Source organism: Leuciscus leuciscus, assembly GCF_965113295.1.
Source record: "Leuciscus leuciscus genome assembly, chromosome: 17".
Taxonomy (NCBI): Eukaryota; Metazoa; Chordata; class Actinopteri; order Cypriniformes; family Leuciscidae; genus Leuciscus; species Leuciscus leuciscus.
In genome coordinates, this window is record NC_138741.1 from 1,413,937 (window position 1) to 1,430,947 (window position 17,011).

Consider the following 17,011-nt stretch of genomic DNA (forward strand, 5'->3'; position numbering starts at 1 on the left):
TGAGGCTAACCACAAATTCTCCATCTACAATTTAAAAATATGAAGAAGGTATATCTTCATATAGGATATGCTTTAAATAAGCTGCATTCAAACATTCAAAGGAAAAAACTAAAACTCAGATAATATCTACAAGGGCTAATTTCTGTACAAACCTTCAATTTCAATCTCATCCAGTGACTTCCCCTGCATGCTGGAAAGGTTTCCTTTCTCCATTGACAAAAGGAGTTTGGAAGTCTTAGCCAGTTGTGTTGTGGGAACTGGTAATCTGTAGAAGTCGCGGTGAACACAAATGTGTTCATCAGTGTAGTTTTCATAGTCCACGGTCTACAATATTTTTTGTTTGTTTTTTCCTTTTTACAGGGCCTTGATGATGAAATGTCTCCAAAGATGTGTTGTACCACAAATCCCCCTTCCACAACTGATGATACTGAAGAGGTATGTCCTCACAAAAGATAGATTTTTATTAATATCTTGCACTTGATTGTTAATATCAGAAAAGTTGTCAGTGAGTTTTAAAGCAAGGTTTTCCTCTGTCTTTCTGTCAACACTAGAATGGTTTCTTTTTTTATTCAGATGTCAAATGTCCTCTCTAGTGTCACGCTCCCAGGACTTTCTCTTTATTGTCCTTTGTCTCTGTTTGATCTTCTACAGCTGACCACTGAGAGCAAGTGCACCCATACAGCCGTCAGCCACCCGAATCAGACTAGTCCAGAGCTCGGCCCACTCACCAAGGTTGGAGAGGTAAATTAAATTTGATGTACAACTTATTTGTGGCAAAATGTTAAATCTGTCAACCTATTTCAATATATGTGTGTGTGTGTGTGTGTAGTCACCTGAGTAGAACATGCTTTATGTGGACAGTCGCCTGAGTAGAACATGCTTTATGTGGACAATGGAATGGAAGGACAGTCAGTATAATATCTGAGTGTATGTGTGTGTGTGTGTGTGTGTAGTCACCTGAGTAGAACATGCTTTATGTGGACAGTCGCCTGAGTAGAACATGCTTTATGTGGACAATGGAATGGAAGGACAGTCAGTATAATATCTGAGTGTGTGTGTGTAGTCACCTGAGTAGAACATGCTTTATGTGGACAGTCGCCTGAGTAGAACATGCTTTATGTGGACAATGGAATGGAAGGACAGTCAGTATAATATCTGAGTGTATGTGTGTGTGTGTGTGTAGTCACCTGAGTAGAACATGCTTTATGTGGACAATGGAATGGAAGGACAGTCAGTATAATATCTGAGTGTATGTGTATCTAACACTGAACCCCACCCAAATATGACTTGGGAGGTCCATACAGTTTAGAGGGTCCCGTCCCCAGAGGCGTCACTTTGGTTTTTAAGAACACTTGGACTGCCTGCATTGGATCTGTATGTTGGTTAAATGTGAATTCTAAGATGTTTGGTTACATGTAATGGATAGGCACCCTATTAGTTATACTGGGCTACAAGAAGTCAGCTCCTGGCACTGAGGCTAACTACATATTCCCCATCTACAATTTAAAAATATGAAGAAGGTATATCTTCATATAGGATATGCTTTAAATAAGCTGCATATAAATAAGATACGCTATAAATAACAAAATGCAATAAAAGGGTAATCATATGTATGAGGTAAATTAAATGTCACATTGGTATTGGATTTAAAATGATTGGATATCGACATGTAAATATGAAATATCTTTCTGTCCAAACTATGTGGCGTAAATATAAAATATCTTTGTCCAAACTATGTGGCATAAATAAATACTACAATTAAATTTTTCGCCAACAGTGTCAAAAACACCGCCTTGTGTGCGCAACAGTATCCTCCTTGGACAAGTGTGTTCGTTGTGTGGGACCCGTATCTTCCTTCAAGTGGCTTGGCTATCGATGCACAGGTTAGATATTTAGTGAATTAGTATAGAGTGTAATGTGTTGTGCTCTAACCACTTAAATAGACCTGCAGTGTTAACATTATTTTACTCAAATGTGTTCCAGTTTGTTCAGGGGTCTGGCATAAATCCTGCCTCAAGCAAATTAAAAGAGATGACTTTAACAGCACAGCACAGGTGAGTATCTACTAAGTGAGTGTTGAACTTGAACTGGCTATAAGATTCAATCACCATGTCAAATAATTTGCTTTCTCACCAATTCAGGCGCAGCAGTCTCCTAAGGCTTCTGAGGATGAACTGCTGTCAGATCAGGACAAAATTCCACATCCAGAATTGGACCAAATATCATCTGATGATGCTGAGGACATGTCTGACAAGGAATACATACCTGATTCAGAGTCAGAATATGCTTTGTCACTACTTGCCAGTAGAAGAACTGAATGTGGCATTTGTGCCATAAATGTCTTCCTGTTTGCAAGACCAACGTCAATGAGCCACTACAGAGGACATGATTGTTTGCATGTTCATGCAAGCCAGTGTGGAGCAAAGCACCCTGAGTACCTTAGGTCAACGCAACTCAGGAAACATGTTGCCACACTCTCACAAGTCCTTAATTTAAAACACAATGAACTTGATCAGGTTGCAGATTTCCTGGGTCACGACATCCGTGTTCACCGCGACTTCTACAGATTACCAGTTCCCACAACACAACTGGCTAAGATTTCCAAACTCCTTTTGTCAATGGAGAAAGGAAACCTTTCCAGCATGCAGGGGAAGTCACTGGATGAGATTGAAATTGAAGGTTTGTACAGAAATTAGCCCTTGTAGATATTATCTGAGTTTTTGTTTTTTCCTTTGAATGTTAATTTATAATCATCTAGACTTGGCGTAGTCAGCATCCCTTTCCAAGAAAAAAAAAATCACCTTTCATGTCCAAGTATGAGTCGAGGACTACTATTCAGAAATATAAACTTAAGTCTACAGTATGGCTGGACAGTAATTCAAAATTATGTTTGTGTAGGTGCAGTCGAATTACTTTAAATATGAACCTAATATCAGATTGTGTAATCATTTATCTTATGTGCTCATGGACCACATTAAACATAAACGCAGGTATAATAGCTCAAAACTACTCAAGTAAAAATAGTTACTTTGCAAAAAGTGGCAAGTACAAAACCAAGTACTATCTTTTCCTTATTTGATGTGGCTATTTCAACCACAGATTTTTATGTCCAGCTATTTATGAGAGTTTTACCAGAGCTGTAAACTATTTGAGTAAATGTAATTAGTAACAGTACAACTACAAAGTAGCCAAAAAGTTATGCAATTACAAATTACATTTTGCATGGCACCTAACTTTTTCTGCAGCAGTTTGTTTTTGCTATAAAGAAGTGATATTTCCATCTAAGTGGCATTGACTGAACTATATCTTGTGCGTTTTGCCCTTACTCACCCAAACTTGTCAACAAGTCTACTTTACATGAATGCGAGTGCATTAGTAGGTGCTAAATCGCAGACATTTGATTTAGATGAAGTCAGGACTGCAGCCAGTGATGAGTCCAAAACCAGCACATCCAGTGCAAGTAGACTTTGACTATTTAATTTGACTTAACATAATTTTTTTTTATCCACCATATTGACAAGGCCTTTTTGAAGGATATTGGTTTACGTGTGGCCTTTTTGTGCACTTGAGCTTAACTGAGACTTGAGAGTTTGTAGACGTTTAAATAGATAGTTCACCCAAAAATGAAAATTGTCATAATTTACTCACCCTCAGGTTGTTCCAAACTTGTCTTTGTTCTGCTGTACTAGTCAATGGCTGGCAAGATCTGCTTGGTTAAAAATATATAAAATATCTATCTATGTGTACAGCAGAACAAAGAAATACAGGTTTGGAACAACTTGAGGTTGACTACATGAAGACAGAATTTTCATTTTTGGGTGAACAATCCCTTTAAGAGGCTGTTGTGTCGACCCTGATTTATTAGACTATTGAGGTGTTCAGTTTTATTTAGATTTTAGAAAATAAACATGACTTCTCATTTTACAAATCAATTGTTTCTTATTTTCACCTGCCTGTCTCAGGTGTCAAGGACTAGTGCATCTTTGAGCCTAGATTTAGTAGAAGTAAAATACTAAAGTATTGTTAATCACTTTTACTCGTATTGGTAACTTGTAATAGAGTAATTTATGCTGCAAGGTATCTGTCTTTTTACTCAAGTATGGTTTTCAAGTACTCTTTACACCTCTGAGTTTTACTAATGCCATTTTCCAGATGAGATTGCGTTAAGTGATGCTGAAGACAGTGGGAGCGAATCTGATGACAGCAACACAGATCTCACCGCATCAGAGCTTGGAACTGTGGAGCCTATGGTTTCTGACTCTACAACCACAGAGCAAGACCATGACATGGGAGACTTTGGTATGTTAACTCAATTCATAGTCACTGCTGATAAAATGTATATTTTCCTGTGACAAAAGTAACTTGTTAAATTGTTTTCAACAGGATCAGTGTCATTTGTGTCGTCCACAGTAAGTGAGAGTGTACCTCCCTCTGAAGGTAAGATTCAGATTCAAGACGTTTATTGTCTATGCACAGAAGAAACACAGTGGTTTATACCCTACAATGAGATTCTTATTTTGCCCAACTCCCTTAAAGGGATACTTCACCATTTTTTCATATTAAACTGTTATTCCCTTAACTAAGATGAGTTGATGCATACCTCTCTCATCTCAGTGCGTGCACTCAATCGCTCTGGCGCGCGGCGACAGTTTGATAGCACTTAGCTTAGCCCAGATCATTCATTAGGGACCAAACAGAAATGAAGCTAGAAGCGACCAAACACCTCCACGTTTTCCCTATTTAAATACAGTTACACGACCAAGTATGGTGACACAAAATAAAACGTGGCGCTTTTCTAAGCGGGTAAAAAGGATAACTGTAGTGTATGGCGGAATAGCACTGGGAGCACTTCGACTAGGTGTAAAAAGCAGAGCCGGACAGTAACGGAGTACATTTACTTGAGTACAGTACTTAAGTACAATTTTGAGGGATCTGTACTTTACTCGAGTATCATTTTTGGGGAGTACTCATGACTTTACTCAAGTACATTTGAGAGGCAAATATTGTACTCTTTACTCCACTACATTTCTATCCATAACCGTGAGTACCCGTTACTTCTAAAAAAGAAAAAGAAAAATCTCGGAAACCCTCAATTTGTTGTTTCCCTCTCAAACGTGATTGGATTGTGCAGGCGCCACTGATTGGGACAGCCTATCAGCAATCACCTTCAGCTTTCCGCCAAAGGTCAACTCCATGGTCAGATTTAGATAAGAGACGAAACCATGGATGAAACAATGGATGAAGACGCAGCAGGTCCGTCCCGGGAATGTGCCAACCCGTGGCCCCACCTCGCCAGACTATTTCAATTTTCTGAACAAGTTAATGATAGTTTTCGCTTCAAGTGTTTGCTGTGTTTACCAATGTAAGCACTGTGGCAGTAGTAATGCAATATTTAGAAAATGTACTCTTGTACTCTTGATACTCAAGTACTTTTAAAAACAAGTACTTCAGTACTTTTACTTAAGTAGACATCTGACTGTAGTACTTTTACTTGTACTTGAGTAAAATTTAGCAAGGTGTATCTGTACTTTTACTCAAGTAATGAAGCTGTGTACTCTGTCTGCCTCTGGTAAAAAGTCACGTTGGTTCTAATGACAGAAGTGAGAGGGAGAGGATTTTTCAAGCGTGACTTTTTACTGCGCCAAGTCGAAGTGCTCTTGAGTCCCAAGTGCTATTCCGCCATACATTATAGTTATCCTTTTTACCCGCTTAGAAAAGTGCCATGTTTTATTTTGTCACCATACTTGGTCATGTAACTACTTGTGTAACTGTATTTAAATAGGGAAAACGTGGAGGTGTTTGGTCGCTTCTAGCTTCATTTCTGTTTGGTCCCTAATGAATGAACTGGGCTAAGCTAAGTGCTATAAGTGTCGCCGCGCGCCAGAGCGATTAAGTGCACGTACTGAGACGAGAGAGGTATGCATCAACTCGTCTTAGTTAAGGGAATAACATAGTTTAATATGAAAAAACGGTGAAGTATCCCTTTAACATTATTATGCACGTCTTTGTGATGTATTCAACTATCAAAATGCAAGAGTAATCTTAAAGAAAGAGATATAAATGAATAGCCCTAAATTTAACTCTACTGCATTTGTACAAAACATCTTGTCTGCAAGGGAGCATATACACTTACTTTATTATCAGGAAATGTATACTGAATTTGAGGTAAAAGTAAAGTTACCTCCTCCTCTTCACATGTTCTCTTGATTGCCCATGAGTATGTTCTATTAATTCTCTTTTTAGCAAGTTGGTTAAAAGACTAAAAATGAATTGGTCTTGATGACTGAGTCACAACATGCCACAAAATCTGGAAGATTAAGAGGTTAAAAGTAGTATTAAGCTGATTGTTACGTACAGTTTCAATATCAAGACTAAACTTTCAGACCAAGTTCCAACACTATTTAGTTAACCTTATGAAATCAGATTTAAACTGAGAATCAGACCTTAAACCCCATAGTCTTGGTTTCAATTAAAATACGGTGTGTTAAAGTACAATGCCAAAATTACTTAAGACACGTTACTAATTATAGTATTACTTACTGCAATTAATTCAAATAGCAAAAGGTTTGGCCACATAAATAGATGAACAGCAGACATTCTAATAATACTCCATATTGTCCGCACTCTAATGTGGGCTAGTAAAGTTGGTGAAATCACATCGAGTGAGACACCAACTGATACCCAAAGTGAATTAAGAAAAGTAAACTGCAATTTCTTGTCAACTGTGGCATTAACTGACCTCATGTTTTGATGGCTTAAACTGGACAACACATTTAGTGATCTATTCATTTTTGTTTGCCTATCTTCCAGGGAAGTATGCTGATGAGGAACATGGATCCAGAAGAGTGGCAAAGAAAGTGTGGTCTAAGGCTGAGGTCGCTGCAGTAATGCGACACTTCAAAGGTCATATAAGCAGGGGAAAACTGGCCACCAAAACTGAATGCAGTCACTGCAAACTGGTGGAAGACCCCGTGTTGGCACAAAGAACAGTGCAAAATATAAGGGACTTTGTTCGAAATAGAGGAATAGCTGCAAAGAGGCAGTCAGAAAAAGAAAAGATTTAAATACACTAACAATTGTGGTGGTGTTTCTATGTTTGTGTTAAAGGAACACGCCGACCTTTTGGGACTTTAGCTTATTCGCCGTATCCCCCAGAGTTAGACAAGTCCACACACACCCTTCTCATCTCTGTGCATGCCGTAACTCTGTCTGACGCACCCACCGCTAGCCTAGCTTAGCACAAACACTGGAGGTAAACGGCTCCAGCTAGCATACTGCTCCCAATAAGTGACAGAATAACGCCAACATTCTCCTATTTACATTTTGTGATGTGTATAGTCACAGTGTGTATGAATAACAAGGTCACATGATACACAGCCATCTTCTAACCGTATACATACTGGGAACTATATTCTCATAGAATTAACTATATAGAAGACGAAGCACTGCTGGCTGGAGTGATTAGCACAACCCTCTGAGCGAACTCTCTGCTCCTCACCACGGGCTTCTCAGGTCCTGCGAGCAAATCCTTCCGCAGTAGCAGTGCTTCGCCTTCTGAGAATATAGTTCCCAGTATGTATACGGTTAGAAGATGGCTGTGTCTCATGTGACCTTGTTATTTGTACACGCTGTGACTATACACATCACAACATGTAAATAGGAGAATGTTGGCGTTATTGTGTCACTTATTGGGAGCAGTATGCTAGCTGTAGCCGTTTACCTCCAGTCTTTGTGCTAAGCTAGGCTAGCGGTGGGAGCGTCAGACAGAGTTACGGCACGCACGGAGATGAGAAGGGGGTGTGTGGACTCATCTAACTCTGGGGGATACGACGAATAAGCTAAAGTCCCAAAAGTCCAAAGTTCCTTTAATGTTTTAAATAGAGGCCGTCACAAAAGCAAACTGTAAAACAGCTTTTATTTTATTTTATATATTTTTTTATTTTTTGTTATGAGCAACCATGGGTCTTTTGAAGTTGGGTAAGAATGACTTATTTTACCTTTTTTGCTCCATTCTCATTGTCATGGCACTGGTGTTGTGTGACAATCTATTGTTTAGCTCTTACAGGCTGTTATCTGGCTGTTAGTCAGTGTCACCAACTAACAATGGTGATGTTAGAGTTGTGCAATAAAATAATAATTCAAGTCCCATTAATGCTTGGTGGTGTCAGGTTAATGTGTATTTATGTTAATGTGTATTTATGTTAATGAGCAAGTGACGTCATTGTCCCTTTAAAGTCCCAATAATGTTTGTTTTGGTCCTTATAAGTCACATATTCTTCAAAAAGAGAACTGTCTCTATAAACCACAATAGTTTTAGGGTGGTGTGTATCACGCTCTGAAGGGTGTATCTGAAGTCTAAAGTGTCCTGAATTTTTTCCAAATTTTTTTGAGTGTTTTAATCTAACTCTCATAGCTCTAGGACCTCAGGAAAGGGTAGTCCATCTAAACCACCACCGGGCCTGTTTGGAGAAAAAGTCTGGCTAATCCACATAAACCAGTGTGTGTGTGTGTGTGTGTGTGTGTGTGTGTGTGTGTGTGTGTGTGTGTGTGTGTGTGTGTGTTATTCTCCTAGTAGAGCAAACAAACACACACACACACACACACACACACACACACACACACACACACACACACACACACACACACACACACACACACACACACACACACACACACACACACACTCTCACTCTCTCTCTCTCTCTCTCTCTCTCTCTCTCTCTCTCTCTCTCTCTCTCTCTCTCTCTCTCTCTCTCACACACACACACACACACACACACACACACACACACACACACACACACACACACAGGCCGGAAGTGACCTGACACAGAGCACTAAACACAAAGTTCATCAAAACACTGATCTCATGCGGTCTGTGTGATGAGTGATGATCCACTGCTGTAAATCTGCAAATCTCCAGAAAATAAAACCGAATTTCAACAACTATCACACTGTTTAATATTGTCACAATATTTTCCGCAATTTATTTTTCAAATATCTCATTATTGTTGCTGTAATACAGTACTGACAAATATTTTTTTTTTGGTCCAAAATCAGCATAAATTAACCATGATGTATAAAATACTTTTTTTTTTTAAAAAGTCACATTCCAGTAATGCAATTTGAGGTGAAACACAATCTGGTCATATTCATGAAAACAGGATTTTCTTTTTTTTTTTCTTTTTTTTTTTTGTCAGTATATTTTTTGTATACTACTGTAGTAGTTATTAATATTTTCAAATCACTTTTATTTTAATATTTTCAGTTTTCAATTTTAGTTTAAGATTTATGTGCTTTTTCATAATTTTTTTATATTATATTATATTATATAATATATATATTTAATAATAGAAATGTTAATTTCTAAATAACAGTATAGAAAAAGAGCAGTATTTATTAATATTATCAATTCACTTTTATGTATATTTATGTATATTTTTAGTTTAAGATTTATGGGCTTTTTTAAATTCTTTTTTACAAATATTTATATTTTATTTATATATTTTACTTTATTATTTGTAATTTTAGAGATGTTAGTACTTCAACATAAACGTGTTCATTTGACCTGTTTCCTGGTGTTTGTCAGCTCCACATGTGAGTGCCGGAGGTCTGGGTTCGGCTGGTAATCGGGTCATTGCAACACAGAGTCAAAGGCTGAACTGAATCAGATAAAGTGAAACTGGCGTACAGTGAAGAGTCCAGATAAAGCCTTCAGTGCTGAAGTCCAGAGCTGATATGAGCGGCTCGTTCTCTCGGGATTCTCCCAGTCGCACGGATCGAGGAGCGAGGATGAGGATGCTGTGGGTTTGTCTGGTTCTGGTTCTGCTGGTCTGTGATCCGTCTGAAGCGTCTCCTGAGAACATGCATATGCTGGAGCCCGAAGAGCACAAACTCATCCTGAACCTCGGACACAAAGGTCAGATCACAGTTAACACTCAAATATCTCTTTAGTCCTGCATCTTTATGAAGTCACAGTCATTATATAAGAAGATCAAGTAAATCAAACACAAAAACGTGTTTATTGAGGCACTCATTTGTCAGATATATAGAAATACTAGTTTGTTTGAGTGAATTTAGGGCAGTTTTCGTAACTTTACTCCACTAACACAGTGTGAGCCATTAGAGCAGAGGTCAAAGTTCAAGTAGGACTCAGGGTGTGTTCATATAATTACATCAGGTTAGAGATAATGGCTTCTGATTAATGAAATGATGAAAGATTATCAAGTCAAGCATGAGTTTTCTTAGAAATTGTAACTTATTACAGTTTCTTTTAATTATTACAACATGTCTTTATCTTAAACATATTTATTAGTAGGCCTAATAACATTTCTTTTTTATGTCTTTTAAATGTTAAGTACTTCAACTTCAACGTATTTATAAATATGTTTAATAAGAAGAAATGTTGTAATAAATATAAGAAAATGTGTTTAAGTAAAAATTTCTAAAACAACAATAAAAAAAAATATATATCATCTTTAATTTATTTTTATATTCTTTTAAATATTTTATTATGTTTTATTTTAGACGTAGGGCTTCAACTTAAACATTTATTACAGCTTCTTATATTTATTACAACATTTCTTCTTATTTATTTTTTAATTTCCATTTGGATTTAATGTATTTAAAAACATTTTAATTTTAATTTAATTTTTTAGAAGAGTTAGTACTTCAACTTAAACGTATTTATTTCAGTTATTTGCCAAGGCAACATGTTTATTTTTCTCTCTCTTTTTTAATATTTCATTTTAGCTTTCATTATTTTTATATATATAAATATATAAATATATAAATATATATATATATATATTATTATTATTATTATTATTTTATTATTAAATTTTGTTTACTTTATAAATGTTAGTACTTCAACTTAAACATTTATTTCAGTAAGGTGCCAAGGCAAGATTTTGATTTAATAGTTAGATTTTATTCCAGTTTTATTTCCAAAAACGATTTGTAATGCTTCCAGCTTTAGTAAACAATAAGAACAGCGTCACTGATGAACCGCTGACAGTCAGAGCGGAGGATGAATAAAGAGTCTGATGGTGTCGCTTGTTCTCTCAGAGATTAAATAATTATACACAGTAAACACAGTACACATACATATATATTATGTAAACACAAACTTTTATTTTGGATGCGATTAATTGCGATTAATCGTTGCCCAGCACTACTTTATGTAAATATTACAGTTTATACTTTTATTTTGTATGCGATTAATCGTTGCCCAGCACAAATTTTTGTATTTTAGTATGATATATATATAGCTATATAAAGCTTTAATTTATTTATTGTTCTCTCAGAGATTCCACGGGACTGTTATGAGCTGTGGCAGAGCGCAGGCGGGCAGGTTCGGGACGGGCTGTACCTGATCCGGCCCGGAGACTCGCCGATCGCGGTGTTCTGTGCCATGAGCGAGGGCGGGTGGACGGTGGTCCAGCACATCACGGTCAACAGCAGCGTGGACTTCGACAGAACCTGGGCCGAGTACAAGCAAGGCTTCGGGTCGCTCACCGGGAACCACTGGCTGGGCAACGAGCACCTGCACCGGCTCACCGGCGGACCCGTGCGCTACAAGCTCGCTGTCAAGCTCGTGGACCAGGACGCGATGACCAAGACCGGCGAGTACGACCCGGTTCTGGTGGAGGACGAGGACGCCCAGTACCGTCTGCGTTTGGGTCCGTTTCAGGGTACGGCGGCGGACGCGCTCACGCTCGACACCGAGAACTATCTTCACGATAACCAGCGCTTCACCACCCGAGACCGGGACAACGACAACTACTTCCAGAACTGCGCTAAGCTGGAGTTCCAGGGCGTCGCGGGCGGAGGGTGGTGGTACGACGCGTGCGCCGGCGCAAACCTCAACCGCAGGAACGTCATCTACTGGCAGAAGGACTGTAATAAAGAGCACCTGTGCAAATACGCCTGGATGATGGTGAGACCTTCAGATCAGGTCAAGGTCGTTCGCACCGGAGACTGTGCCAGAGACGAGCTCTGAGCATCTAAACATCCTTCAAACAACATGAATCGGGTACACTTTATCTTAAGGTGTCATTGTTACAATGTAATTATACATTTAAGAACTGAGTAATAATAATTTAACAACATGTACTTACTATAGGGTTAGGGTAGGATTAGGGTTTGGTTGAGGGTTAGTTGCATGTAATTATGCATAATTTACTGTTATTACTATGGTAAGTACATGTAACATGTAACAAGGACATTGTAAAATAAAGTGGTACCGATGAATTTACTGGAGATGTATTTAATGAACTTTAATTAAAGTCCCCCTGTGGTGTAAATCCAGCTTTTAATGTTGTTTATATGTCTATGTGGTGTTTTTAATGTGCTTTAAACGTGACATATTATGCCCCTTTTCACAAGATGTAATATAAATCTATGGTGTCCCCAGAATGTGTTCAGATCAAAATCCCCCACAGATCATTTATTATATCTTGTCAAATTTTTCCTTTTAACAAGATGTATTTACTGTAAAACCGGAACTCTGTTCTGTTAATTTCCTATTATCACTGTAAAGCTGCTTTGAAACAATCAGTATTGTTTAAAGAACTATATAAATAAAGGTGACTTGACGCTTTGAAATCGCTGGTGTTTCTGACGTCACAAACTACCTTGTAACCAATCAGATCAACGTGTGATCGTCAACCAGTGGATCTCTGAGCTGAGTGAGTGAGTGGAGGCGGGGCTCATTTACTGATCAAAGATGATTTTTTGTTTTGTTTTAAGGGATTAAATTATTGACTACAGGGAGACTTTAAAAAAAAAATTTGCTTGCAAATATGAAAAGAATCAGAAGGAAAAACAAGATTATTTTTCTGACCTCAATGGCAAACATCTTTTTTCTTGTTTTAATCATAAACTTCACAAAATTCTGTTATATTTCTCAGTTAAATTCTGAAAAAAAAATTCTTCTTGTCCTTTTGCTTCTAAAGGAGAGATAACTGTGTTGGAAAACAAGACAAACAAAAACCCTGATCCAGATGTGAATTATTAACCCATTCAACACATAATGATCAATTATCTATTTCTTTTTTATAAACATAAAATTAAATAAACATTTAAACGTCAGATTTATTTGTACTGAAGTGCAAAAAGTCTCATAAAACTGATCACACACACGATTACAGGGAATTAACAGACCGAAGACGCTCTGCAGATTATAGTGTTTCTGTCTGGTTTTCCAGCACAAATATATAAACATTCTTAAATCAAGATTTATTTACTGGAGAAGCAAAATGACTGAAGATATTAAGTCTTGTTTCTGAAAAATGTATCAAAATGAAGTGTTTGTGCTTAAAACAAGAACAAATATCTGTCAGAAAACAGATGGAGTCAGAAAAATACATTTAATTCAAAGGGAAAACAAGATTATTTCTTGTTTTAAACACAAACTCACTTCATTTTCATCAACTTCTCTTCTGATCTTCAGTCATTTTGCTCCTCCAGTAAATTAATCTTGATTTAAGAATGTTTAGATATTAGAGCTGGAAAACGAGACCGAAACACTGATGCTTTTTTGCAGTGCGGTTTCAATCCTCCAAGCAATAAAGCCGATGAAAATAGAAAGTTCTGACATGTTTGTTCACCTTCATTGAGTTGTTTACGGCACGTTTAAAAACCAGCTTCATCAACACGACAGCGGGAAACATCCAGATCCGTTGGGATGAAATCACACCAGGAGAAATGAAGCTGTTTCTGAGTTTCCTTCTGTCACTCTAATAATGGTACAGTAAGGCATGTAAAGAGGGTACAATCGACATCAAGCCTGTGAAATGTACAACATTAGCCCTTATTAAGACTGTGACAGAAACAAAACATGAATGAAATCATCACTGAGCAAAAGCATGATGGTGTGTTTGTTCTGCACTCGTGAAACTCAATCTCTTTCATCATATTCTTACAACTGGATCTCCATCATCCCTCATATTTGTGGATCAATGTTGTGAAGGCATCACAACATCCGAAGATTACACACATCTGCTTTACAGATGAACTCAAGAGTTAGGACAGAGTTAAAGGAAAAGTTCACACATATGAAAATATTAAAGGGGGAATTCGACTGGAAAGATGGGCTTTTAATGAAACTTGTCTGTAAAAAAACGAGTTGCATTTTCCCAAAAACTTAATGCACTTTTGATTTTGGGAGCATAGAATTGCAGACTTTATTAATTAATTAATCCTTTCTGCTGAGAAATATACTGAGAGATCAGGTTCAGGTGAGATAATTTACATCACATCGTTCATTTACAGACACTATAACGACACAAAGCTGGTTGAAAATCTGCGAACTTTCCCTTTAACTCAATTATTCCCTTTGCAAACATGGTGCAGATTTACAGGAGACTCACATGGGCCAGTTTTATGGTACATTTAGGACTTTGGGGGGGGGGGGGGGGGGGGGGGTGCAGTTCATATTTGGGGTAAACTAAACTACCGGTCAAAAGTTTTGCTAATCTTTCTGAAAGAGTCTCTTCTGCTCATCAAAGCTGCGTTTGTTTGATAAAAAAATACAGTAAAAACAGTGAAATATTATTAGAATGTAAAACAATGTAAAATGATTTCTGAAGGATCATGTGACACTGAAGACTGAAGCTTAAATTCACAGGAATAAATTACACTTTACTATATATTCACACAGAAAACAGCTGTTCCCTTTCAGTCGGTCGTGGCCTACGTTACGTCAGAACGTCTGACGAATGGGGTCTCGCCTGGGAGCCCAATCACCTTCGAGATGTAAAAAAACGAGCCAATGGTGTCCAAGTTCCTTGGTCTGCTGGATGCCCCACTGTGTGGGAATATGAGAAGCAGCTCGTGCATTCTCGCATTCATGCTTTCGCTTCGTAGCCGAGTGTTATTGTGCTCTACGATCACTTTCGTTTTGAAAATCTTCGAGTCAAGTCTCTTCAGTGTTGGTGTGACGGTGTGTTCAGCGGAGATCGCTAAAGAGCTTTTGATCTCCTCTGTGCGCTTCAGCACTGCTACTGAAAAGAGCTTATTTCTCTAAAAGAGCTGCACGGGTGCGTCTTATTAAAGATTCACTTCGCCCGTGTGTTTCTGTGTGCGGTCGTTCCTGCCTCCGACTGACAGTCACGAGGGCTGTCTCACGTGTCTGGGCTTTCAGCGTTCCTGGATGAGTCATGTACCCACTGCGGGAGGATGACCATTGGTCAGTTCTTTTGACTCATGCTAGCAAACAGGACTTCCAACATGTTACTCAAACTAGCAGTGAATAGCTACATGCTAATAACGACTAACTAAGTGTTAAAACATGTTAATAACATGGTAAACCATGATAAACTATAGTAAATCATGTTATAATCATAGTAAATCATACTAGAACATGGTAAATCATGGAAAAATCACGCTAGAAACATGGTAAATCAAGGTAAATCATGCTAGCAATGTGGTAAATCATGCTAGCAATGTGGTAAATCATGCTAGCAATGTGGTAAATCATGCTAGCAATGTGGTCAATCAAGGGGCAGCAGTGGCTCAGTGGTTCATGTAGGTTGTCTACAAACCGAAAGGTTGTTCCACCTGACAAAGTGTCGAGGTGTCTATGAGCAAGACACCTAACCCCAGCTGCTCCCGACGAGCTGGATGGCGCCTTGCATGGCTGACACCGCCGTCGGTGTGTGAATGGGTGAATGTGAGGCTATGTAAAGCGCTTTGGTGGCCATAGGTCTGTGAAAGCGCTATATAAATGCAGTCCATTTACCATTTTACCATAGCAAATCATACTAGAATGTTTTAAATCGTGGTAAACCATCGAAGCTGCGACCCTCAGACGAGGAAGCGTCCCCTCTGCCATACACCAATCTAGTTCCTCTTCCCGTGAGGCTGATGTCAGGGTGCTGGTGTGGGCTTCCCCGACGAGCCAACCTCCTCGGGCCACACGCCCCTCTGTGGCGTCGCAAACAGTGGTGCTCCCAGATGAGATTGCTGGTTCCTCTCTGCAGCGACCCAGCGTTTCATTCAGGGCACCGGCGGATGATCAGATGTCGATCACCACATCACAAGATGGGCTTGAGTCCTCTGGTAAATTGCCTCCCTCTGGGACTAGTGTTGTCAAAAGTACCGACTTGAAATTGTAATAATGTGCCGCTTTGAGTGCTGTTGAGCGGAATCGTAAACACCTCTGATTGGCCATTTTGTTCACTTTTCATCGGATATGTCTGTGATTGGCTACAATGATCAATGCACGGGAGCGTTTGAGAGCACATGGAAGTGTTTGAAAGTTTTTTTTTTAAACTTTGTACCGAGGTCGGTACTTTTGACAACACTATCTGGGACGACAGCTTTGCCCGAATCTGATCCAGAGCTGACGGCCATGCTTGCCCGGGCAGCCGAGAGCATCGGCCTTGAGTGGAACCCTCCACTGTGCCCCGAGTGCTCAAGGCTGGATGATTGGATCTTGGGTTTTTGGGTCTCAGTTCCATTCTGAGAATGGAACAGTCACTTCTGACTGACCGTAACCGTTCTGGGCCTATCTCCGCCTTCACTGCCCTCGACGGCGGGGCGGCCAAGGGCTATGCTGGGATTACCCCAGTGGATTTCTCTGTTGCGATGCAAGTGTGTCCTCAGAGTGCCTCCACCTGGCATGGCGACCCCAAGCACCCGTCCAAGGCCTGTAAGTTCTCTTCCACTCTCATAACTAAGGCTTACAGAGCTGCGGGCCATGGCCATTCTGCAGGTCCACCAGAACAAGGCGCTCAAACAGATGCATGAGGGCAGTGCTGACCCAGGACTAATGCAGGAGGTGCGCACTGCACGATCCCAGGTGATGTCCACCTTGGTGGTCCAGGAACACCACCTATGCCGTAACCTGGCAGATATAAGGGAGTCTGAGCGAACCCGCTTCCTCAACTCCTCTATCTCCCAGGCTGGCCTCTTCGGCAGTGCGGTCGAGGACTTTGCCCAGTAGTCTGAGGTGTTCAAACATATTCTGCCCCGGTGGGAAACCCTGAGACGGGCAACCCGGAATTAG

The 17,011-nt window shown here is 39.3% G+C and overlaps 2 protein-coding genes across 2 annotated transcripts; both read left to right on the top strand.

The window, feature by feature from the left end:
• Positions 1 to 1,752: 1,752 nt before the first annotated feature.
• On the top strand, positions 1,753 to 8,249 carry LOC309478595 (uncharacterized protein). The gene is made up of 6 exons (XM_082142204.1): positions 1,753 to 1,883; positions 1,984 to 2,054; positions 2,142 to 2,679; positions 4,153 to 4,299; positions 4,384 to 4,437; positions 6,811 to 8,249. Exons 3-6 carry the CDS (start codon positions 2,244 to 2,246, stop codon positions 7,062 to 7,064), a joined length of 891 nt encoding a protein of 296 aa, XP_081998330.1. The 5' UTR covers positions 1,753 to 1,883; positions 1,984 to 2,054; positions 2,142 to 2,243; the 3' UTR covers positions 7,065 to 8,249.
• A 1,457-nt stretch (positions 8,250 to 9,706) lies between these two features.
• Positions 9,707 to 12,597, top strand: LOC309479058 (fibrinogen-like protein 1-like protein). The gene is made up of 2 exons (XM_082142902.1): positions 9,707 to 9,919; positions 11,307 to 12,597. Exons 1-2 carry the CDS (start codon positions 9,739 to 9,741, stop codon positions 11,999 to 12,001), a joined length of 876 nt encoding a protein of 291 aa, XP_081999028.1. The 5' UTR covers positions 9,707 to 9,738; the 3' UTR covers positions 12,002 to 12,597.
• Positions 12,598 to 17,011: the final 4,414 nt, after the last annotated feature.

Excerpts from the sequence above, each read along its gene's own strand:
- LOC309478595 (XM_082142204.1), top strand. The coding sequence starts at position 2,244 with ATGTCTGACAAGGAATACATACCTGATTCAGAGTCAGAATATGCTTTG. Across the intron at positions 2,680-4,152 it reads GGATGAGATTGAAATTGAAG|ATGAGATTGCGTTAAGTGAT; the intron begins GTTTGTACAGAA and ends GCCATTTTCCAG. Across the intron at positions 4,300-4,383 it reads CCATGACATGGGAGACTTTG|GATCAGTGTCATTTGTGTCG; the intron begins GTATGTTAACTC and ends TGTTTTCAACAG.
- LOC309479058 (XM_082142902.1), top strand. The coding sequence starts at position 9,739 with ATGAGCGGCTCGTTCTCTCGGGATTCTCCCAGTCGCACGGATCGAGGA. Across the intron at positions 9,920-11,306 it reads CCTGAACCTCGGACACAAAG|AGATTCCACGGGACTGTTAT; the intron begins GTCAGATCACAG and ends TTGTTCTCTCAG.